The sequence below is a fragment of the Xenopus laevis genome, chromosome 2L, assembly GCF_017654675.1.
Source record: "Xenopus laevis strain J_2021 chromosome 2L, Xenopus_laevis_v10.1, whole genome shotgun sequence".
NCBI classification, from domain to species: domain Eukaryota; kingdom Metazoa; phylum Chordata; class Amphibia; order Anura; family Pipidae; genus Xenopus; species Xenopus laevis.
This window is the reverse complement of record NC_054373.1, coordinates 65,074,783-65,099,572: the sequence shown is the minus strand read 5'-3', so window position 1 is coordinate 65,099,572 and position 24,790 is coordinate 65,074,783. Positions and strand designations below refer to the sequence as shown.

The following is a 24,790-nucleotide window of genomic DNA, read 5'->3' as shown; positions in this document are numbered from 1 at the left end:
TTTTTTTTTTTTTACATTTTTACAATTATTCAACAAATTACCTTCTTATAAAGAAATATTTTGTTTTCATGTCTTAATAAAAAAAATATTTACATTGGCTCAGTTCAATGTATGCATAGCTTTCCACATTCAGTTTTTAGTTGTCCATTTATCTTTAGTCTTCCTTCTCTGTAGTTTCCCACTAAAATTTGTTCTGTTCCCAGTTGTTTGTTTAAAGAAAATAATTTGGCCTTGAATGCTCTTCCTGGAAATACTGCAAAAGGGACTACAATGCAAGTGTACAGAAGCTCACGTGGTATATCCAACATTAGAGGTCCATCATTAAAGGCCTTTTCTTATTATTCCTATCAGCAGCAACAAGCAGCAGAAGACTTCAGGATGCAAAAATATGAAACCCTTGGATATTGTTCATCACCATGCTTGCAAAGGACACTGAAAGGGGGAAGAGAGGAAATAGCATATATGATCAGTTATGGCAAGTCAGCATCATTTGAGAACATTAGTTTATGGTACTGCTAGATACATTTTATTGCAGTACTACCAGGCCGTAAACGCTTCACATGTCCTATATGACATTTAGCTACAATAGTAATCTGTATGTATGTTTGACATAAAATACCTTGAAAGATTTTTTTTCTTTTATTACTTTAAAAAGTGGTATGGTAAAGATCGTTCAGCATTTCGAACTCTGCAGCAACTACACAAATATACACAGAAAGCAAGCTGTGGCCTTGGAGACATTTTACCAGAGAGCAAATATTGTTAGACCAAGATAAGAAGACGCCAGGAAGATCCTGTGTATGGTAGTCAGTACAGACTGACCTCAAAGTCATTAAAGGGCCAATAGCATCAATAAGGGTAATGCCCTATATTTATTGACTGTATTTGTCACGTACGTATATTGTAATTTACAGTCTCTGATGGCTATAAGTGCTTCTCAAAATTATAATAATTTTTTACACAGGTAGCTGTCCAGTTTTTAAACTCTACCAACTCTACACCAAACAAAGTTCCCCATGATCATATAGTGAATAAAGTACCCCCTCTTGTAAAATATAAGGATATTATAAGTTACCGAGGAGTTTCATGACCATATAAAAACACGAGGCCGAAGGCCGAGTGTTTTTATACAGGTCATGGAACTCAGAGGTAACTTATAATATCCTCATATTTTACAACTGGGGGTACTTTATTAATTATAATACACAAATTTTAGTGAGTCATGTGACAGAAATTACATCACTACTCACCGTTTATAACTGATGACATCACTACTCACCGTTTATAAGGATATCATTTACAAGATATTCACAGCTTTTGTGTATTATATACATATAAATCTCAATTATTTTTCAAATGTGTAGGAGAAATATTTGAGAGCTAAAAAGGTAAAAATATTGAGATCAATTGTCTATAACAGCTAAACTGCCAACCAAACCATATATGGCCTAATTGTTTTTAGTTTTTTTGTTTAAGGTTAACTTTCATAATATTCTATATAACTTAAAATGTATAAGATGCCTTAGTATTGCAATAACTTACTAGAGATGCTATATTTACAATGCGGGCTAAAATTGCCTAGATCATGTATCTTGCATGTAAACTGCACTGAGAAGGCAAGGCAACCTAGCCAAGGAAAGGGACAGTAATTACCAAGACTGTAACTTCAGTCGGTTGCATCATGATGCATTTTGATTAGACAATTATGTCCTGCATTTGTAGAGCTTGTTTCAACAAGCATCAAAGTGTGCTTCGGCAAGATAGAATAATTAATCAGGTTTGGTTAGGGCTGAGTGCCCTGCAGATGGATTGATAAGACCTCTCAAGGAAATAGTATGCCAGTGAGTCTTGATGTGCTTGATTGCCTGACTGATTAAGATTTGTGGGTTTAAATAAATGTTTTTTCTCCCAGCTACAAAGAGTGGGAAAGCTAACAAGAACTGATATGCGGGGAAAATGCAGAACTGCAATTTCTGCTGTGTACATTATGGAAGTAGGAGGATTCATAAAATAAATTTTGTTTATTTAAACACATGGTTAGTTTTATGGGGCTCCTTGTTATAGTGAAGAATGAAGTTCATTTTTAAAAATAGTATTAATATTTTCACATTTAGATGCAAACCTATATCGTCCTGAGAAACACAACAGTAGAGTAAAACTCAGTGCTTTTGCCCCTTTAAACAGAGCCGCTTCTGCCATGAGGCAAGGTGAGAACCTTGCCTTATGCGGCATCGAGTGGCCAGTTACCAGGGGCAGCAAAAAGCCGCCTCTGGTAACTTTAAGAGCCCCTGAAGTGCCACTGCCTTTAAAAACATGATATTATTTAAATGTTTTGGAGCAAGCCCATAGACCCTTGTATACAGGCCTTCTTTTAATTATAGAACTTAGAACATTTAAATTACTAATACTCATACATTCTTAGCACTTATATTTGTATATAGGATTATGCAAACATCTGTCTATGAAATGATTGTTCCTCTCTATAAAGTACTCCAGATATTTTGGCCCCATATAACAAATAAACTGTATATACAAGAAAGCTTATATTACAAGGAAAACTAAGCATACCTGTTTACTGGAAGACATGTTGGATAATGTGCTGATGCTGCTAGTATCTGTGACAACCATGGCTGAAGGAAAACGAGATGTGTGGGAATACTGGGGAGGCTCTTGCTTGTGCGCATACACTAGACAACACATAATATGAAATGTTAATGACAGTGCAAAACACATTTTTATAATTTACAGATACAGATGAAAATATCTATCAACAATGCATAGATGTTCTTGTGTCTGTAAGCTCAAATCCCTGTGTCAACCACATGGGAGAGAAATGTAAAACAGATAAACCCTTGCTTACAAATTACTTTATACTTTACTTGTATAGCCAGGCCTGGATTTGTGGAAAGGCCACCAAGGCCCGGGCCTAGGGCAGCAGGATTTTAGGGGGTGGCATGCGGCCCAACCACACCAACATTGGTTAAAAAAACACTGGGGATTTGCAGGAGATACAATAATTTTTTAAATTTCCCATGCACCAATACCCATTTCTCTGGTCCCAATGATGAAAATTTGCATGAATAGGGGAGGGGACAGGGGCGACAATCAGCAGTGGGTCTAGGGGAGCCCGCTATGCAAATCCAGCCCTGTGTATAGCATTTTTGGCACTATTATATTTAAAAGCATATCAATTAAAAATAGAAACCCAGAAATGTGCATACCATTCAGCACATATAAGGTAATTTAATCAGTCTGGGCACAATATAATTTCATGTTATTATCCCCCAAATTATAGACCCAGAAACTAGCTATGAGCTATGCCGCACAGCCCTGTACCACTTCTAAACAGGTATATGTTATATATAAATCAAAGAAAGAATAAGGCAAAATCTCTATGCATATCTATAGTTTCCAGAGGAGACCAAGGTTTCCAGTCTGTCTCATATAAAAAATAATTGGGAAAATTCAGCATATCCGCCATTTTATGCCCCCCCATTTTATGCCCCCCCATTTTATGCCCCCCCATAAAAGATCAATATATAAAATGTTATAGCACCCCTTAAAACAACACAAATAATTATAGAGTAATACTTACTGTGTGAATTCTGTAGCTGAGTCACAGTCGCCATAAATGGCTGCTGTGCCATATGCCCCGGAGACTGTTGCATGATTTGCTGCTGATGTGGACTGTGTAGTTGCTGTGAAAACTGTACAGACTGTAAAGCTGCAAGGCTCCCTGCTACACTGTTGATAACAGGTACACTTTGTGCCTGAGAGGTGTTTAAATCTAAAGACAAAAATCATGCACATTATTTATTATGTATACAAAACTATACTGAAGTAAGACATTTACTATGGTACAGTTTGTAACACATCTAAATATATATATAAACTTTACAGTATGGAACTGCTATCTTCTTTGGCTAGTCAGATTTATTGGGTATCAGGACTTTTAAATCCAATGAGCCATTGCTTAATTATTTCCCTAAACTAATGTTAAAGTAAAAATTGTAAAAAACAAAATCACCAAATGGTGCTTCCCTTTTGGATAACAATTTTTGTTTATACAATAGTTCAGTGTTAGCTCACAATGATGCAAGTGCATTCTACATTCATATGTATTACTAACTGAAATCAAAATCAATGTAGAAAAAAATAATAATTCAACTTACTCTGTGTGATTGCCATCACCCCAGAGATTGGTGCCATGATAAGGTTTTGAGATTGCTGTGGATTGTGATGAACAGACTGGGATAGGTTGTGAATATTTGTCAGCGTACTCACTGGCGGTAATCCTCCTCCAGAAACAGATATCTAAAATAAATATGGCAGAAAAATAACTACATGAAGCTGCTGTGACACTGAATAAAATAGTTTTTGACACTTTACATTTATGAATGTCTAGAAAACAAGACTCATACAATTATAATTGATACATGTGGTTTACCTGTAGTAGTTACAACAGAGGACTACAATAGTAAATATTAGTGGAGTTAAAAGATTAGTTAATTTATCACAGCAATAAACTAAGGCACACAAGCTGAGACAATATGTGCCAGTGAATGGGAAGTTATACACAGCTCCAATACACATTTACTCACATTTTCAGTGTTATTAAGTTAATTGAATTGCTACTGAAAACATTATTTGTCTATCCCTATTTATATAATTAGATTCCAGAACACCACTATTTCTAAGTGAATAACAAATGATAATCTCATCATGGTCAGTTACACCCAGAAATAAATTTCAAAATAATATGCAGTCAAAGAGTGAACCCCAATCTAAGACCAGTATAATAAGGTCAATAATAAAAGAAAATATATAATTTAAAATTGGTCAGACTTTGGGCCATAGGCTGTTCAAGACATGGGCCCTGGAGCTATTAACAATACCAAAGTAGACCATATGAAAAAGCACTATTATAAGATACTATATAATTTGTTCTATAAAAATGGACAAGAAATTAGATGTTTTCTGTACGAAACCGCCACATTTTTAACAGTGGATGGATTTAATTTGGGCTTGTCTAATGATTACTACTGCACAGAAGTAGCCTCAACTTAAGTTTGATGGATGGTCTATGGGCAGCCCCTGTTAAAATTTACCAATGGAAACATAACATACCGTATTGGTTACATATAGTACATTGTATGTGCACGGCAGATAACATCCCACCTACTTTCCAAATTAACATGATATTTGATTAAAGGGGTTGTTCACCTTTAAATTAATGTTTAGTATGATGTAGAGAGTGATATTCTGAGACAATTGGTTTTCATTTTTTCTTATTTGTGGCTTTTGAGTTATTTTTATTCAGCAGCTCTCCATTTTGCAATTTCAGCAATCTGGTTGCTAGGGTCCAATTTATTCTAGCAACCATGCATTGATTTGAATAAGACACTGGAATATGAATTAGAATGGGCCTGAATAGAAAAATAAGTAATAAAACGTAACAGTAAATATGTAGCCTTAGAGAGCATTTGTTTTTTAGATGGGGTCAGGCATTTGAAAGCTGAAAAGAGTCAGAAGAAGAAGGCAAACAATTCCCAAACTATAAATAAAATAATTATAATAATGACCAATTGAAAAGTTGCTTAGAATTGACTATTCTATAACATCCTAAAAGTTAACTTAAGGGTGAACCACCCATTTAATAGGCAGAGAAAAGGCTGACAACCCAAACTTTACAGTGTGACCAATAAAAGTGAGTCAGAGTACTGCATTTAGCTTATACTGAGAGAGTTCACTATTTTCCCCTACCCTACAATGCTTCATTGTTTACAGCTGACCCTGTGAGGAACTGGAAAAAGAATCTTGTTTGTTTTCCCTGCTATGCGCTTATCTTATCAGAGTTGCAGCTACAATAGGCCAGGTGTACTAACCAGTTTGCCATCAGGTGAAAGCATGCTGTGGCTGTGATCCAAGCACACTGGAGAAACTTGCTGTAAAATAGATTGGCTGGTCACCATAGCATTGTTGCCATGGTGACTGATAGTTGATGATGAAGTGACTTCATTGTTTCCTTGTTGACTATATCTCAGCCCTGAAAAAATGACATAGTGTTTATGAAATGATGTGCTATATACCTTTACAGGGGAAGCAGTATAGACATGGAAACAGACTTTGCACATTTTTTACATGTCTAGTGCTTTTAAAACAATACATTATTTGACACTGCAAATTCATCCTAAATTGATCTGATCAACATCACAGAGGGCCCTGGGACCCTGTCTCCTGGGACCCCAGCCAAACAAAGACTGATATTAGGACTATCTAGAGAGACAATATGATAATGTCATCTATGTTAAAGGCAAAACAACATTGTTGAATTGATTTGGTTACTTGGTCCATCTCATTTCTTCATCTACCAATGTTCCATCCACCTGCTGAGAATAGGCATTGAAGATGACATTTTCATTTGGGAGTGACCAACTGCAATCCGTATGTAACTATGTATAGTAGTAGTAATATCAAAACACCAACCACCCCTTGTCTCCAAGGTTCTCAGAATGTCTGGCAGTATGGTGAGAACTTGCCAGTCTTTTCTACTGTATCAAGCTAGTTTCTAAAACATGAATGCCTTCTTTGATTTGTATCCAAAAAAAATCATCTCCCAAAAGTTACTTAACAAAATGATTGTAAACTAGGCTGAAAGATTGGTTTACCCAGCAATGTGGGTGAGATGTGGCCCCTCTTTGCTGAGGGGTAAGTTACTGCTCATCCAGAATGACTAGCTCTTAGTAATTCTTAAATAATTTTTTGATTTATTGATTTAATGCGATTCACATTATAAGTATAAACTGTATTTGCATATTTTTGATGCTTGATTTAAACCAAATAGTGCAGAAAAAATAATGCAAATAAACCCACTCTCATTTGATGTTAAAATTTGAGTTCTACATTATTGATTCTTTTACTCTCAATTGAAATATCTGACCCTTTTTAATCTTTAAATTGCTGGAAAGAACTAGACTGCCTGGGTTGTTCGTGACTGCTTATCAAAGAATGCTCTTCAGACAGGTAAGTGGACTTTCGCCAATGGAAGTGTCCCAGCTATGAACAGTGTAAACATTAATTAACCCAAGCACTGGTGCACACACATTCTTCTAGCTGTATTTCTAACCTCATGCATAGGCTGATGAATTTCTGGTTGGTTAGAAAACCTTACAACATTATTTAAACAAGAGATGGAGAGATAAAGGGCATAGTATTCTGTCACATAAATTATGGGTAGTTGGCTATTTTATCTCATGGGAAGCTCTTGCAGAAAAGCATTCCAAACATTAGTCAGTTTGAAATGGATCAGGAAAATAAGCAGACAGACCCAATATAACTAGTGTTTTATATACAAATATCAATATGTCCAGTTGCTATATTATTTTTTTTCTTTGGCTGTGCAATGCTTGGTAGCCATATAATTAAATGACAATTTTTAAGTTTTTGCATCTGACTGCAAGATCAGGTACTGTTGTGAAAGTTCAAAGTATATCTGAGGGCAAATGCTATTAAAAGATGTTACACAAATATGTGTATGGAATAGCCTGAATTCAATAAAAACACTTAAATGCAATTAATGCAATTAAATGAAATTGTATCAGAATAACACAGCATCAACACTATATAATAGAGAAGCAAACTGGTCTATCAGTATACTATTGTTACATTACATACATTTATACAATGTGTAAATGTATGTGATAAATAATGATTTAATAAATAATGATTCTGTATTTACATATCAAAGGCCAGAGTTAATCCAGTCACTGCCACTTTAAATTTTTTTATGTTGTCCTCAAACTTGTAAGAAACGTGTAAGACCCATATCTGTATTTCTGTCTGATATTTTAATGTTCAAGAAAGTAGCCAAGGATCCTTGCAATATAACAGACTTAATTAACATAGAAGTGAGTAAATTGGGAAATGTCACATATTAGCATACCATAGGAATCTCTCTCTATTCAGGATGTTTTACCCTGGATCCCTTTTTCATCACTAAATACTAGTCTAGTGAAATGCAGATTTTGGTTTGTTCTCACAAGCTTAATCCCCATGTAACACTTTTTATATACAAAGCCTCGAGCATTGGCTCCCTGTGTTTCCCAGCAGGCTCTTTTCCACATAGCATTCTTCCAACTAGCTTTCATCCCAGCCAGGTTTTTTAAAGACCCATCCCTACATAAAGACATCTGGCTCTGAACACTAGTAGCACTTAAGTAGATATTCAGATTATTGTAGTCATTATTAGCCATACATTACAAGCTATTTTTTAAAGCTAATGTTATATGTAGAGTTATTGTCACTAGCATTAAACAAACCATGTTACCATCCTGTTACCAACTCCAAGTGGTTCTGGCAGAGTTGTCTTCAGTATCTACCTTACCAAAAAGCACCATATACTTTTATATAATCTCTGTTATATAATCTTCCCTATCTTAATTTGGTATTTGAGATAATCAACGAAAGGAATAAATTCAGCAGCACTGCCCTGGAGCCATACTGCATACTATGGCAAACCAGTATTTTGTTAATCTTTTTATTTATACATGACTGCAAATTCATTCAGCACTGCAAACCAACATCTGATTCAGAATCAATAATGTAACTTCCTTTAATTACTAGTGTCTGGTAAAAATAAATAGTATTATTTTTTGCCAGAACTTTTTTGCCCCCACAGTTTTGAATTCTAGAAATATGCATTTGGTCCTTTTACTAACTAAACAGTTCCTACTAGCTAAATAGCAATACCTTTCCATTGCATTTGTTGTTTTGGTCATTATTGTCTGTCCTCGTGTTCAGATCCCAGCATGCAACTGAAAGCAGTTGATGTCAATAAAGTTATAAGGTGTAGCTTTTATGCCCATAATAAACTTGTTTATTGCAACCAGCCCAACCCATTCTGCAATGGTTACAAAGCTCTTATTGCCCCAATAAAAGTAGAAAATCTTTTCAAGACCAGAAAATACTGACACATCAATGCAGTGGAATGAACACAAAAAAATGGTTACTGGTCAATGGTAACCATTTTGTAGCTCTGAATGAATATAATGCATTTCAAGGTTACCGATAATGTCAACTAACAGTATTTTATTAAGATTAATATGCAATATATAATTTCCCAAAGTAACTGTTTAGGGAAAAACCAATTAGTCAGAAATTTTGAAATTTCATATTTTAATGGAAGGACACAAATTTCTAGCAAAAATGGATAATAAAGGCATATATTAACCTCACATTGTCAATAATAATACCATGAAGCATATATACCTGATCAAAATATATTTAAAAATTACAGTCTGTAGGCCTTCTCATTTAGTAAATTAGAAACTTGCACCTAAATATGAGATGCATGAGATGTTCTGTATAACCCAAAACACTGCATATTCTACGGTGTTAGTGCTATGTCTGTATATCCCTTATTTAAAAAAATTACAAATCTAATTTTTGATGCTTGAAGTTGTATTTTATAAAATAACTATTTAATATTGTATACAACTATTTATGTATCTAGTTCGTATTTATGCATCTTGATCCTGAATTGCATTTGTGAAAAACTATGTGTTAATTTCCACAGAACATTGACAATAATTTAATAGTAGAGCTGGTGTTTCTGGCATTGTAATTTTCACATATTTTGAACCACCTGACCTTTTTTAATGTCAATTTGAAGGTTACATATAATCATTTGTTTCTATAAACAGAATGGTGGTTATGTATCTTCAAAACATGAACTTGGTCACAGTTTCCCAGTCTCAAAACTTGCATAATATTTATTTTATGGAATTTCTTTCTTTAATTAAAGAAATGATTTTGTTCTAAGATTTCAGTGTGGGAGAAACTGGTTTCATTCTTTACTATTGCCGTCAATCAGTATGAGAAACCAAGGAAATGCATTTAGTCTGCTGTAAACAGAAAAGTATAGTTTGAAAATTCAACCAGTTGAACTTGCCTTTACTCTGTGTGTGTCGCAGGGGAAAGTTTAACTAAGTGTGATTCCAGTGGATCTCAGTTGATCCTATTGGTGCATAAGAAATTCTGAAGTGAGGGGGAGCACCTCTCTTCTCTGTTTCTATGAGAATTGAATTTGTAACCCATAAGCTACACAATCAAATCAATATGTAGCCAGTACTAGTTATAATAATGAACATGCAAGCTAATTCTTTGGCAGATAAATAATACCAAATGAAAACATATGATTATTCCTTTGTTTTGTAACATTGGGTCCCCCAGATGTTGTTGGACTACAACTCCTAAAATTCTCAAAAATATGATTAAGACAACAAGGGTTTAACCAAAGGCTGTACAAGGATAGTGGCTCCAGACTAAGTAATGAGAATGCAAAGGCTAACATCTTCTTCCAGTTAATTCAAAAGTGAGTAATCTGCTAAAAACCTAGCATGCCATGGGAATATTTACACATTTGCCTGTGAATGTTACAATGGTCAAGAAACAGGGGCTTAACCAAAGGCTGTACAAAGATAGTGGGAGTTGTAATTGAGCAACATCTTGAGAGCTGCAGGTTGCCCATCCTGGCTCCAGACTAAGGAATGATGAATGCAAAGGCTAATTTCTCAAAAGTAGCCTCAACTCAAAAGTGAGGAATTCGCTAAAGACCTAGCATGCCATGGGAATGTTTACACATTTACCTGTGAATGTTACAATGGTCTCTTTCAAAAACCAGCAATTTGTCATTTTAGCATTATTGTCCCTTTAAGCTCCAAGGTTAGATATCCAGATATATTGTGCCAATTTCCTTCTTCTCTGGAATCTAATCAATATGAACACCAGTCTCCACTAAATTCAATCAATTTTTACACTGACCCTTCCTGACCTTTTGAGAGTCCTTTCTCCAATTCAGAAAGTGGATCTTAGAGGTAACCATCACTCCTCTCTGCTGAAAGGGAGTAACAGAATAGGCCTATATCTCGGGACAGCTCCTGCTGTCCCAGTCTAGTGCTAGTAAAATAAAGGCCAAGGCTTAAAGGCCTTCTTAGTAAAGATAAATGAATACTGGTACAGTGATTGCAGTCCCCTAGTTGAAAAAAACAAAAGGTGTCATGGTGTGACTGAGTACGCACTGGAAGGATGAGAGCACATCAAAGGCTACAAGGCTTGTCCAAAGTCTCAGTTTAATTGTCAATTAGGCATGCATAAGGGAGACAATGTCATGACAACACTAGGCTGCATGCTGATGTATTATTGCAAAGTCAGAGAGAAACACTGAAAACAGCTGACTTTGCTAACAGTGAGCTTCTGGGGTACCTTGTAAGCAATCTGTCTGTGATAGAGAGACAAAGTTCTCCTCTGCCATCCTATTATGTGCCACATTCTTGGATAAGGGTCACATTTTGGTCACTCTATACCTCTACAGTACAGATCACAGCAATGAACAGTAGTCTAGCAACTGAATACCCTGTGACACATAATCCTGAATGTAAATTATAAAATATACCAGTCATGCATAAGGAGCTTGCGAATCAGAATATCTGAAATATTGTTACTCAGAACAATTAGGAATTACACAATATTTGTGCCAACTATCAAAAAAGAGCTTCAATACTTTCAGTGATAGCCTTGGTCCATAGGTTGCTGGTAGGAAGATGTGTAGTATTTTATAAGAAGATTACTGTGCATAATTATCATAATGGCATGTGTATATATATATATATATATATATATATATCTCACAACAATTTCTAAAATAGAAAGAGGACAAAAAGCCCCCCACCCAAATTACCATGTTCATTTTACAAAATTTGGCAGATTATGAAAGTTTGAACACATTTCTGTGGATTTTTTGTGTTATTACAGTTTTGCTAATGACTGTCAATTGCCCTCAAAGCTGCAGGTCAGTTTCCCCAAGAGACCTGCTTATCTTAAATAAATACAATTGCTTCTTTGCTTATCTTAAATTTTTACAAAAGTATCTATAAGTGCACCTGCCACATATTCTGGGCTCTCTGGCAAAAGCCGATTAAGTTAGAAACGTTGTATCTTTTTCTGGCTGTTCAGTGCAGGAGATCAAAGAGAAATTCGGGACATTTCAGTATCAATCTGGGACTGGGGGTTGAGCTGTCAAAATCTGGACTGTCCCCAAAAAAACAGGGACAGCTGGAGGTATGCTTTCTATCATTAGGCAAGTTATCCTTTACATCACACAACACAAGCATCATGGACTTGGGACATGGATTGGAAACAGATAATTTGCCTATGATATTGATATTTTATCTGCGTGTATTTGAAGTGTGTTTGGTACATTTCAGTTGGCATACCACTTCAACATCAGTAAGGCAGATCTGTGAATAAGCTAAGAAAGAGAAAATAAAAGAGGACACCTTACCTCTGCTTATGATCTATACAGGAAAGCACAATATACAATAAAGTAATGAAGGTATGACTGAGTCATGCACAGGAATGCATTGCTATTTGCTCTGCACCAGATGGCTGAGGGTGACAATATTTTTTAATATTCCACAGGGTCATAAACCATTCATGCCCGCCTTACAGTAACACTGGTGTCAGAGAGCTGCAGATAAAAGTAATTTGTTCTTTGAAAAATGATGCTAACATATAGATAGCATTTATATCTACTCATCATAAATTCAAATATGTGAAGGCCAGGTTCACACTCCTAACAAACAGTATGTGACTAATATTGTGTGATTAAAGTTTGTAAAGTAGATTTGGTCGGTCACCTTGGTAATTTAAGACTTTCGTCTTATTGTATTTCTACAGAAAAACAGCTGTGACAAAACATACAGAATTGTCATGGATAATTTTCTTTGTCCACAATGGGAAATACTGTGACTACAGCTCATTAAAATAACTGAAAATGTATCTGTCTGCATTATTATGGGTCAGTTACTCATACGTGCCATACCCTGGATGTTCTTTGACGGTTCCTGAGTTTTGGGTCCATTACTGTTCCTCAAAAAAGAGTAGTAAAGTAATGGGACTTTTTTTTTAATATCAGCCTTAGGCCAAACTGGTGCATGTGTGAGGTTTCTGATGCAAGCAGGCTCATATTTTTGGAAAGATTACTTTTTACTTTCTACTTCTGTGCCCCCAGAAGTTATAGGGTCTGATTTCCTTTTTTTCCACTCCTTGTTTTAGCTCAGGCTTTCCTATATAGACCTGTACTGGTCTATAACTGGTCCCACAGCCTATGATCCCCTATTGGCAAGGCACTCAAACCTCTTCAAGTAAAAGGGAGCAGTTCATCAGAAGAGCTAATTCAGAATGAAAGATAAGAGCTTTTGACCCAGATCTGACCCTGTTGTGACCTTTGTGCTTGTAAGAGTCTGCTTTCTTTTGTTTGCCTCTTGAGTTGGCTGGTGTGTAGATTATAGGTAAATGGACAATGGGACTTTTTATCATACAATGCCTCTTGCCCTGCTTCTCTCTTTGGCCTTTCACTGTTTATCTTCTACTGTCTTATTGTCCACAATATTCTACCCATGTCTTTTTTTTTCGACTTCCCGTAGACATGAATCCTATCACCTGGTTGCATATCAACAAATGAACAACACATTTTCCCTAAATAAGCACTGGGGCATGTTTATTACCATTCCGAGGTGTAAGAAGGTTTATTAGCTTTAACAGTAGAAAAATATATACTACCCAAGCCACATTGTTTATAGATCATCCACTTAATCAACATAACTGCAGGATCAAGTATGGAATAATACTGTACACAAAAATTACAAAAGATTTTTAGTGCAACGTGCTGAGAGTACTCATTTACTACATTAAGATGCCAAAAAATGCCATTTACACAGCATTTACTCACATGAAACATGCATTAGGGTGTATTTAATTTCACTTTACAATAAGTAAAAGTAAGGCTAAGGGTTTGGGGTTTTATTGGGGTTTACATACATACCCACTTTCGCTTATTCTGGCTTAAGTTCTGCCCTTTCCTTTGCCTACAGTAATCCACTTTTAGTACTTTTTTTTTGTAGTTTTTAGTACTAAACACAAAACAGATCAGGTACCATAATGCCCAGCAATGTGTGCTGGCTATGCAAGAATACCGATTTTATTGCAATTGCCCACCCATGTAGGAATCTTTGCTTTTACCAATTTTCCTTGTATTTAATGTGAGTTCATTTTATCCAAGGATATTTCAGTACTAAATACAAAAAAGAACCTTGTAATTAATCAATCTATGTAGCAATGAACAGTGTATGCTTACCTTGCAGTTTACTTGGTGGAGAAGTGCTTGGTTGTGTATGGTGTGGTGATCCATGTGATAGTAGAGAATTCAAGTTGTGGGGGTGTGATGGGCCAGTACTATAGGCATCCATAGCCAGTTTTTGTCGAAAAGCCTCTTCTTTCCTTCTGTTTGCAAACCAGTTATAAACACGGACTTCTGTTACCAAATTTGATCCAAGGCCATGAGCTTTAGATGGAGATACACCACGCTGAAGACATTCCGCTCTGCAAGTAAGCAGGTTATTAGAGCCATAAAAGACATAGGGCCAGATTCAGTTCAAAGAGAAAAGGGTTTATGATGTGAAAAGTCATGGACAAGATTCAATTTGAGATGTGATTCAATTCTGAGAAAATTATCTCACGGTTTATCACATGAAAACTATTGAAGTCTATGGGGAAAAAATGGAACTTTGCAGATCATTTTTCATTATAGCCAACAGGATACTAACCAAACTGTAATTTGTGTGTTCATTTCACTATAACACAAAATAACTTTAGGTTAACCCCTGCATTTTGTCACAATACAATTCCCTGTATAGTTTCTATCCACTTGTAAATTACCTATTTTGTGTTCAGTCTTCTGTAGCATGTAACATGTTGAAATATGTTTTACTATTTTTCAGCAGCTGATTAGAAAAAAGATGCTCTGGTCTCCTTGCTGATTCTTGTTATGAGATATAATAACTAAGAAGTTGAATAGATAGTACAGTGAAAATACATTTTCCCTAAAGCTTTCTTTAGTAACTATTTACTGCCATGGATTATGCACTTTGCATATAGTATCATATTGTCATTAATTTAGAAAAACCTAGACTCGATTTTACCTGTTACATTCTTCCACTAAAGCTTCTCTTTCTTCTTTGCTGGGATTCTTTTGCCTTTCATAGGCTTGATAAAGAATATGCTGTGATGCAGGCCCCCATTTGAAACGATTTCGTCTCATCTTCTTGTTGGAAGGCTCTGAGCAGGTATCATCAGGCTGTCCTTGAACTTGATTTTGCTGATTAAACTCTGGAAAGAGAAACAGCAGCTGATCCTGACTGCTTTTGTCTGTGATATTTTCAGAACCCTGGACTGTCTGGTTGAATTCTGAAAAGAAAGAAAGAAGATTCGATTGGTCCTATATCAATAGCCACTAAGTCAATTCATTTTGGAGGTGCAGAATTAAAAGAATAAATATACTGAAGAGGGAAAGTTAAAGGGAAGCAATAATGCCATTTATTTAGATCAGATTTAATATAAATTATAATGAAAGCATAAAAAATACAAAGAACACAGGCTGTTTGCTAATTTTATATTTCACACTCACAATATATATTTTACCACCTCCTGATTTTCTGACCTACCTCTGTGCTCTTATTCTTTACTCATCTGTCTCTCCCACTCTTGCACTAAATGCAAAAGAAACTCTACAAAACATGTCAGCTATCATAGAGACATTCACGGACTACCCTTGCCTAAGAAAATTTTCTGTAAATGTTGTCTAGGCTGAACATCCAACCATAGACCTATCTTCCATTAGGACTTTCCCCCAAGAAGACATTTTTTTAAATTCACTGCTTACATACACACTCAATACACACAAGAATACTTACGTCTTAATATCTCCCTTTGTTTCCTCACATACCAAGTGTACAATGCAGCACGTTTTTGGGTCTTCATTGGTGTTCCTTTGTTTAAGTGTTGGGAGAGATGGGACTGGTTTAAGCCAGTGATATCCACCACTTCTCTCTGAGGAATGTTGTGTTGTTGCATGTAACCCTTTATCATTTTTGCAGCCCTCCATGAATCCTCGCTGTGAACAAAACACAAATATTGCTATGTTGCCACAAAATAGTGATATTGAAAGCAAATATACATTATCACAAAGAGTCATTGAGACCTTTATGTTCAACTATATTTGCCTCAGCAAAAGCTCCTTTAAGAGACTTCAAATCAAATCAATTGTATACTGTTATTCTGCATAGAGAAAGAATATGGACAAACTTAAAGATTTGCAATGGTCATCTTGCAGCTTTTATCCTTTGACCCACTAACACAACCCTCTATGCATATTTACATCTGAATTTTCCCATAGGCCCAGCAAAAAGGGAAAAATATCATGTTCTGTGATCCATCTAAGAACATGACAAAAATGAAGCCTCTCCTGCTAATCAAAACTAAGCAGCACACTCAAATTTAGCATACAAAAGATACAGTGGCACTATAGAAAAATGTAATGTTAACAATAATCACAGTGCATACCCTGTATGAAAAAAATACTGGTTTAAGTTCAATGCTATATTATGTGTTTATAGCTCTGCATAGACCACACTTGGTAAATGATGCACATAAACTGATTTAATTGATACCAAAGGGTTTCACAGTTAGTGATCACTGATTCCAGATTTAATAATTTTGTTTATTAGGTGTTCTAGTGATTTAGCTTTAAGTCCTTGTTTTGTGTATGGTGTGTATTGCACATGTGTGTATACAGGCATTTTGCCCATGGGAATTAGACAAAATAATGTGTTTTCTTCCCTTGGACCACTGTGCTGTGTTACTGTTTAAAGACTTTTCTACATTTTTTATTATGGTACATAGGAAAATATAAGACTTAATTTTAATGTTATACACACGTTCAATGGCACTGCAGAAGGTGAACAAAGCTGTTGTAGGAAGAATCATTCTATGTAGCATGAAATACACTGAACTAGACAAAACGCCCAGGTGTCTTCCACATTTAAATTAACGTTTATCACAATTTTTAACTTTTTTTTGTCTACAACTTTTATGATATAGACAAAAATTCCGAGACAATTTGCAACTGATCTTCATTAGCTTTTCTTCAGGAGATCTCAAGTTTGTAATTCCTGCAGCTAACTGGTTGCTGGGGTTCAATTTGCCTTACTAACCAGGCTTTAGAATAAAAGACTTACAGTTGAATAGGAGAGGGCCTTTGTAGAATGATAAGTAATAGGACATTATATTCTATGGCACAGTAGAAGTTACTTTAAATGTGATCAATCCTTTAAAATTGTTGCAATCAACTAAAATCGAATCAAGATTTAATAAATATAAACAGACCAACACACACAAAGCAGGAATGGCATGCAGCAATTCTGGATAAACGCCCACAGGAATAATAAAATTGTTTGTATTTTGATTGCATTGTTTTGCTTTATATGTTCCATAAACTATAAAGAAAGTTAACAAGCTTAATAAGAGGTGACTAGACTTAGTAATGGATCTGTGGTGTGTGGCCACACAGATCCATTCCAGCATTTCCCACTAACAATGGAGTGCTTGGTACATTAAGATCCTGAAGCATGAACGGTAATAGCAAAGCTCATATTCACAGCATCCTGACCAGACTGGTTGTTGCTGGATATTTAATGCAAGTACAGCAAATGTCCTGTACTTTGTGACATTCTGCCTTTGTGTTTAACCATCCATACTCTATAGGGGGAAATTATGATTAAAGAGTATGTATTATTTTAAAGATGTGTTTTTGCATTTGGGTAAATACATTAATATAATTTGTATTTACACTATCATAACTCCACTAGAATAATATAGAATATTAATAAGGCTTATTATCTAATTGCCTACAGTTAGAAAATATTATATAAATATAATATAGGAGATATAGAGTGTTGAGCCAAAATGCTGACCTTCATTACCATTTTCACTTCAGTGCCAGCATTTTTTTTCCTTTGGAGTTTTTGGATATTCCTACATTTTTTAGTAAGTGACAAAATATATGCCCAAAAAAAGGAAGAAAAAGGAAAAAAATGATAAACCTTGAGTGCCTAAAAACTAAGGGGAAATGTATTCTGAATATTTTGGCATTTTCACAAATGTGGATTATAATTATTTTATTATTATGTGCATCCTTTTGGAATGTATTTTGTTAATGGCCATATTCTTTGCATTCAGCAAAATATCATAAATGCATCTTATGAAAAGCTACACGACAAACGTATTGTTCTATCTAGAACAGGATAATTATTTAAATATTTATTTAAAAATTTAAATAATTTTAACCTTATATTAACACTTGGTCATATAAATTTATTTTTTACAAGATTATTTTTCTGTATTTTTGTGCTTCTTGTTTTCTTTTTCTTACTATTCTTCATCTTTCTAAATTCTCAGCTGAATGTCACTGCTATGGAGGACTACAACACACATGTGCCCTCCCTAGAAACCTCAGCTGACAATTTCAAGTGGGACTAAAGGCAACATTAAAGCAAGAACATAAGGCTGTTGTAGTTTTTGATTGGTGACTAGTAGCTAGATGTCACATGATTGCCAAGCACTGTGCTGTACCCCAACAAGCAGATGAAATAACACAAAGATATAGAAAAATAAACTTGTATGTTCACAAAAAAGAGCACACATCATTTAGCTGCTGGTAAATGGCACTGTAGCCATGAACAGAAATGCAAATGCTATTTAACTTAGTGACTCTCTCACTAATATCCACACAGAGAAAAACAGAAAGCTTTTTATGACCACAAAAGTAAAATTCCAGTTTTAGATTTTCCTAACACATTACTAACACCACTCACTCAGCATAAGTAAATATGAATGGAGTTGCTAAACAAACAAAAACTTAAGACAGCTTGCAAGAAACGATGATAATATTAATTAGCCAAATCTATTTTGAGGCAATTCTTCCAGTATGTAATAGTGGGTATGACTGTGAATGTTTCACAACTGCACACAAGTGTGGCAGTAGACAAAGGGCTGATGTACAAACATAGGTACTAAACTGCAAGAGTGCAGTTCATTTATCATGAAAGAAGAGAGAATTCCCTCCAGTCTTTTCATGAATGCACATGCTACCTGGCTTTTGGGATATATGTTTCATAAGGAATTATCACTTGAATTATTAATACTGTATATTCTACTCCGAATATAGTCTAATGAAACAAACAGGGGCAAGTGGCAGCCGTATGCATTATAGTTTTCCTTATTTAAACAGTTTAGAAAGAAAACTGTTACTTTGTGTAAATGAGCCTGAATGTTGTACAGGTATAGGATCCCTTATCTGGAAACCCGATATCCAGAAAGCTCCGAATTACGGAATGGCTGTCTCCCACAGACTCCATTTTATCCAAATAATCCAAATTTTTAAAAATGATTTCCTTTTTCTCTGTGATAATAAAACAGTAGCTTGTACTTGATCCCAACTAAGATATAATTAATCCTTATTGGAAGCAAAACCAGCCTATTGGGTTTATTTAATGTTTAAATTATTTTCTAGTAGACTTAAGGAATGAAGACCCAAATTACGGAAAGATCCATTATCCGGAAAACCCCAGGTCCCAAGCATTCTGGATAACAGGTCCCATACCTGTATAGTGATGGGTGAATCTGACCAGTTTCACTTTGCCGAAAATTTTCCATAGGCACCAAAAGGTATAAATTTTATGGTGAAATTTGGCAAATAATTTCAGTCAGCAATAGTTAGAAACTTGAAAGTTGAGTTTTAATCTATGAATTTTAATGCCGATTTGGGAAATGTTCCGCCTGTTTTAATTAAAATAGTTCAATGTTGGGATTTCAAAGAGATGAACATCTCCAGCAGGACCTCCACCTGCTCTGGTAACTTTAGGCTGGGCTGCACAGCTTCATAAAACAGAGTGACCCTAGCTTCTCCACCAATGAAATACATTCTAAATTGATGAAAAGTTGGGCAATATGTTTTAAACTACTAAATACATTTTATACATACGTTTTGACAAGTGTATAATAATTCAGCATACCAACAATACAATTATCTCCTACTTAGATGCGTTACTTCTGAACAATACATACTGTATAGAGGACTCCTTTTTGTAGAATTTGGGGTAGTTCACCAAAAACTGAGTAAAGCAAATTCCTGGTGCTAATAATTAAAACGTAAAATCTGTCATTAATATCATTCTTTTATTAATGTAGCACCAACATGTTACTGGGAACTTTACAGAGATAGATCTTTCCTATCTAACCCTGTCCCAGGGGTGCTTACAATGTGAGGTTCCTATCACACAAACTTAGAGTAATGGCGGATTGGGATATTAGTCACCTGCGATAAAACTGCACGACTGCAGGCTACAAATCTCCTGAAAATGCTTCTCCACTGGCAATAATTGAAATTGCTGGTGGTAAAAACAAAGTGACGTGAAGTCACCCGAAGTTTCCTCGCAAGGCAACTTCAGGCGATTCGAAAATGAAGCGTTCCAAGTGCCAATTTACATTCTAGCCGGCGGGAGGCAGTTTGGGGAGATTAGTCGCCCCAAAGAAGAGGAGATTTGTCACTGGGCGACTAATTTCCCCAAATCTGAGCATGTGTCTCTGCCCTAAAGTGACACGTATGTTTTACTACTGGTGATTTCAATTATTGCTAGTGGAGAAGCATTTTTTTGTGAGATTTGCTGCCTGCAGTTGTGCAGTTTTATTGCGGACAACATTTCTCCCTGTCAGCCATTAAGTGAATGTTTACCTGCCTGTAAGTTTTCATAGGAAATCCATACATATACAGGTGAAACATGCAAATTCCAAGTAGATTACACCCAGGTTGAGATCAAACTCAGGACTCCAATGGTATAAGTCAGTAGAACTAATTACTGAACCACATATGCTAAATCAGTTTTTCTAAATACTGGGGCCATTATTTTATCATGAGGGCCTAGTAAAGAGACTTTATGTAGCAGTATCCAATATCCCAACAGGCGCCTTTACAGCAGAGTGATATAGATGGAGGATAATAATCCAAGAATAATCATATTATGGGGGGACAAGAGGGTTTCAGTTTTAAAAATATGTTCCTTCCTTTTCCAGCTGAGCAATGGGTAGATATCGAAGAATGCACGAATACCATATACACACTCCTTTTTGATTTATATAATCCTAGAAATGAATCAGACTGACTGTGCAGGAAGTATTTCTGTGCAGTCAATGTATTATTTGTTGAGATTGTAAGTGGGAACAGGCAGGAGTTTAGAGATCTAAGGTGAGTGTGTAGAAAGGTGAGCATATGGCCAAATCACACACTGGCAGCTGGCACACATACACACCCACCTCCAAAATATACAATATGAATTCTTTCTGAGCTGCCAGGAAAACGCTCTGCAAACAGTCGCTAACAATCAAAACAGAGCGCGAAGGCCTGAGCACTTACCTGTGCGGGATAAAACAGTAGACTTCTCTGGCTCTCGCTTATATCACAGTAGCGGACAAAGGACATAAAGGAGAAGCAGCTGTAGCAGAACTTTACTGTCGGGGGTGCAGGCGTTACTACAGGGGTTAAACTGACCGAAACAACAAAACATAAAGAATTTTTCTTCAATGGTTTTCCTCTAAATCAACCGTGTTCGTCCTGCAGTTGAACTACAACTATCATCGTGCCACTGACTGTGAGATGACACGTCGGCACGTAGCAATCTCTAGAGGACTGGCTACAGGTGGCCCATGCTGATTTTCAATTCCTGTAACTACCAGCGATCAGAATAATAAATCAGTCGATCGTTACCTCGTTTCCCACGTCGTCTTTAAATACATAAAACTATATATATGACTAATGTATATGACCCCGAGCTGTGCCGTCTGTATTTGGCCACATTCAAGGCTCAAGGCCAAACAAATGAGGAAAGAACTGATTTTTATTCCTTTGTTTCCCTTATGTATCAACCAGTGTTGGCGAATAAGCAAATGAGCAATTTGTCTGCCCCATTTTATCGCAGTCTAGTCGAATATCCTTGCAACAAACAATCCCTCCATACAAGCACCGACTTAAAGAAATTTAATCCCCACTCTGCTAAATACCTGCAGTCACCATTAAGTAACATTCAACAGATATGAAGATAATATGTAAAAGCTCCAAAAAAAAAAATACCCACTTTAAAAAAAAGATACCTTGTTCGTAAGAGTCGGAATAAAAACGAACGAGCAAAGGCCAATAAATCGTGTACAATGTTGCTGCTGTCAGTCTGCCCCAAGAGCTTTCCCTTCTAGTACTTGCCAATGAATAGCCCGCGTTTCTAATCAACCAAACCCCAATCCTTTGTGTATCTTTCTGTTGATGATTTATAGAAATAAATTAATAACAACCGGACACCACGTGCTTCAGTTTATAGTTTATTCTCCCCAGCAAAATAACCTGCACAAATTGCTTTACATTACACCTATGGATACCTACTGATACACCACGGATAAACAACCGTATACTAAAAACAGTTACAATTTAGAGGCTAACGTGTTGCATTTATGTTTTACTTTAATTTAATAAATAAAAAGTAATTTCATACAGATAATAGTAAATAAGTGCATTAATATTACATTTACATTACTGTATAATGTATATTATTTATATTTCTTTAATAATTTACAGTACAACGAAATATACATTTAAAAGATTTTAGAAATTGCCTAGGCCTTCGCACCACCCTAGCAGGCACAGCATTTCTGGTGTTTGTTTGAATTCATTTTTTAATTCTGCTATTTTTAACAAAAATGGAAATTTACATTTCCTTTTTAATTTATAATAAATAACGTACAATTCACAAAAGGCATGTTTATGATTACGCATACACTATCTTTAGGAAATAATGCCAAAAAGGTAAATTACACTTTTATTTAGTTGCAAAGCCCATGGGAGCGAAGTTAGCTTACCTCTGGAAAACTGCACAACTTAATCAGGACTGCCGATATAGTATTAGCATTTTAAGTTACTTCCAGTGGTTAATAATAAATAACATGGTTGCATTTCGTTGATATTTTGCTCAAGAGAAGGAATTATAAACTATTTGGATAATTAGTAACTAGGCTGTCAGATTAGGAGAGTTGGCGGTTGCCTTTTACTTGTGACAGTGATGTGGTACCAACACCTAAAACTTTTTCCAAGAATTAGGGAGATGCTGATACATTTTAAAATTGATTTCTAACTTTAAAGATCTGTTTGTCCGTGGGAAATTTGTGTTTATCGAACGCCACGTTACATTTCACGTTTCTCGATAAGCATTTCCATACAATGGATGTTTTTGCAGTTGGGCATTTTGGCCAATATTCTAAACACGATTAAAATAACAATTTCCCTACTAGCCCTGTGATCATGAGGATTTTGGTTTTAAATAGTATTTCTAAAGAAATAAACATTGAAAATTGATGCTGTGGTGTTACTATAATCTTTAATAGCAGGAGTAAATCGTGCAGCTATATTGCTAGAGACAATACTGTCCTGTGAAACGAATTCTGGTTTAGAAATGGTAAATATGATTAATAAATTAGACGGCTGGCGCTTGGCTCTTACCTTAGCATCCTGTCCACTTCTGCCCTTTGCTCAGCTGCCTCCTCCGTATTAAGGGACTGCAGTTCTTTAAGGATTGGAGGGGTATCAAAGTCGTCTCCATCCTCTGAGCCCTCATCCCCGGAGAGTTTGCCCTTGTGGTGGTGGCCATTAGTAAGAGTGTGGAATACGGGCTTACTGTCAACCTCATGTTCCGGGGACATGTGCAAGTTCTCCAGCTTTACCCCAAAGCTTGGGCTGGGGATCATATCTTCCAAGGCCTGGATCAAATCCTCTTTGGTTACTCCAGAGTTCAGGAGAGCATTGAGGAGTTCCTGCTGCAAAGGCGATAGCTTGGACACCATTTTAGAAGGAAGAAAAGAAGGAAAAGGGATAGGGGAGTAAAACAAAAAATCAAGGGATCTGGAATCCCCTTGTCCCAGAGCACCTGTCCCTCTAGCGCTTACAGAGAATCTCCCTGCAGAGAGTCTGCTCAGTCTAACTGGCCATGATCTCCTTCAATGGGCAATATAACTCATGCAAATCAGTGGGAAGGCTAACACAACATACAGGATGCAATGAAAGGAGGAGGCTGGGCTCCATTCTCCCTGCTTGTGCTGCCACTACAAAGTATTTTATTGGGTTTTTTTTATCGGCCAAACTTCAAGTGAACTTTGGACCTAGAAGCTATGAAGTGCAATTAAAATAGAGAGAGACTGAGACAGAGGGAGAACGAAAATCATTAAAACTCTCACACATGCAAACGCATTCAAACACACATACACAGTCACACACACACATAAACACATTATATACACTCAATTTTACATTCAAATGCATTCACATTTATACAGATCACTTATGCAACAATACACTCATGCACACGTGCTCATACATACATTCACATGATGTACACAGACATACATTAATATATTAGAATTACACATATACAAATGCATACATGCACAGTTATACAGATGTAACTCACTGTGAATATACACATTCGTTCACATGTACATGATGTAGCAATAAATAAACACCAAAATAGCTCAAAAACAGGCAACTGTACAAAAAAATAGAGAGATTAAAGGGGCTGTGCACCTTTGAGTTAACTTTTGTATGATGTAGAGAGTGATATTCTGAGACAATTTGCAATTGGTTTTCATTTTTTTATTATTTGTGGTTTTTGAGTTATTTAGCTTTTTATTCAGCACTGCAGCTCTCCAGTTTGCAATGTCAGCAATCTGGTTGCTAGGGTTCAAATTACCATAGCAACCATGCATTGATTTGAATGAGAATATGGAAGATTAATAGAGTAAAGCC

General features: G+C 35.9%; 1 protein-coding gene across 1 annotated transcript; it reads right to left on the bottom strand.

Moving 5' to 3' along the window:
• On the bottom strand, positions 1–23,960 carry hnf1b.L (HNF1 homeobox B L homeolog). The gene is made up of 9 exons (NM_001089811.1): positions 23,492–23,960; positions 15,810–16,009; positions 15,039–15,303; positions 14,195–14,439; positions 5,886–6,046; positions 4,173–4,314; positions 3,596–3,787; positions 2,569–2,687; positions 1–432 (listed from the first exon to the last, which is right to left on the bottom strand). Exons 1-9 carry the CDS (start codon positions 23,830–23,832, stop codon positions 412–414), a joined length of 1,686 nt encoding a protein of 561 aa, NP_001083280.1. The 5' UTR covers positions 23,833–23,960; the 3' UTR covers positions 1–411.
• Between the last annotated feature and the right edge of the window lie 830 nt (positions 23,961–24,790).

Excerpts from the sequence above, each read along its gene's own strand:
- hnf1b.L (NM_001089811.1), bottom strand. The coding sequence starts at position 23,832 with ATGGTGTCCAAGCTATCGCCTTTGCAGCAGGAACTCCTCAATGCTCTC. Across the intron at positions 3,788-4,172 it reads GGTGATGGCAATCACACAGA|ATTTAAACACCTCTCAGGCA; the intron begins GTAAGTTGAATT and ends TTTTGTCTTTAG. Across the intron at positions 2,688-3,595 it reads TCAGCTACAGAATTCACACA|TGTATGCGCACAAGCAAGAG; the intron begins GTAAGTATTACT and ends TGTGTTGTCTAG.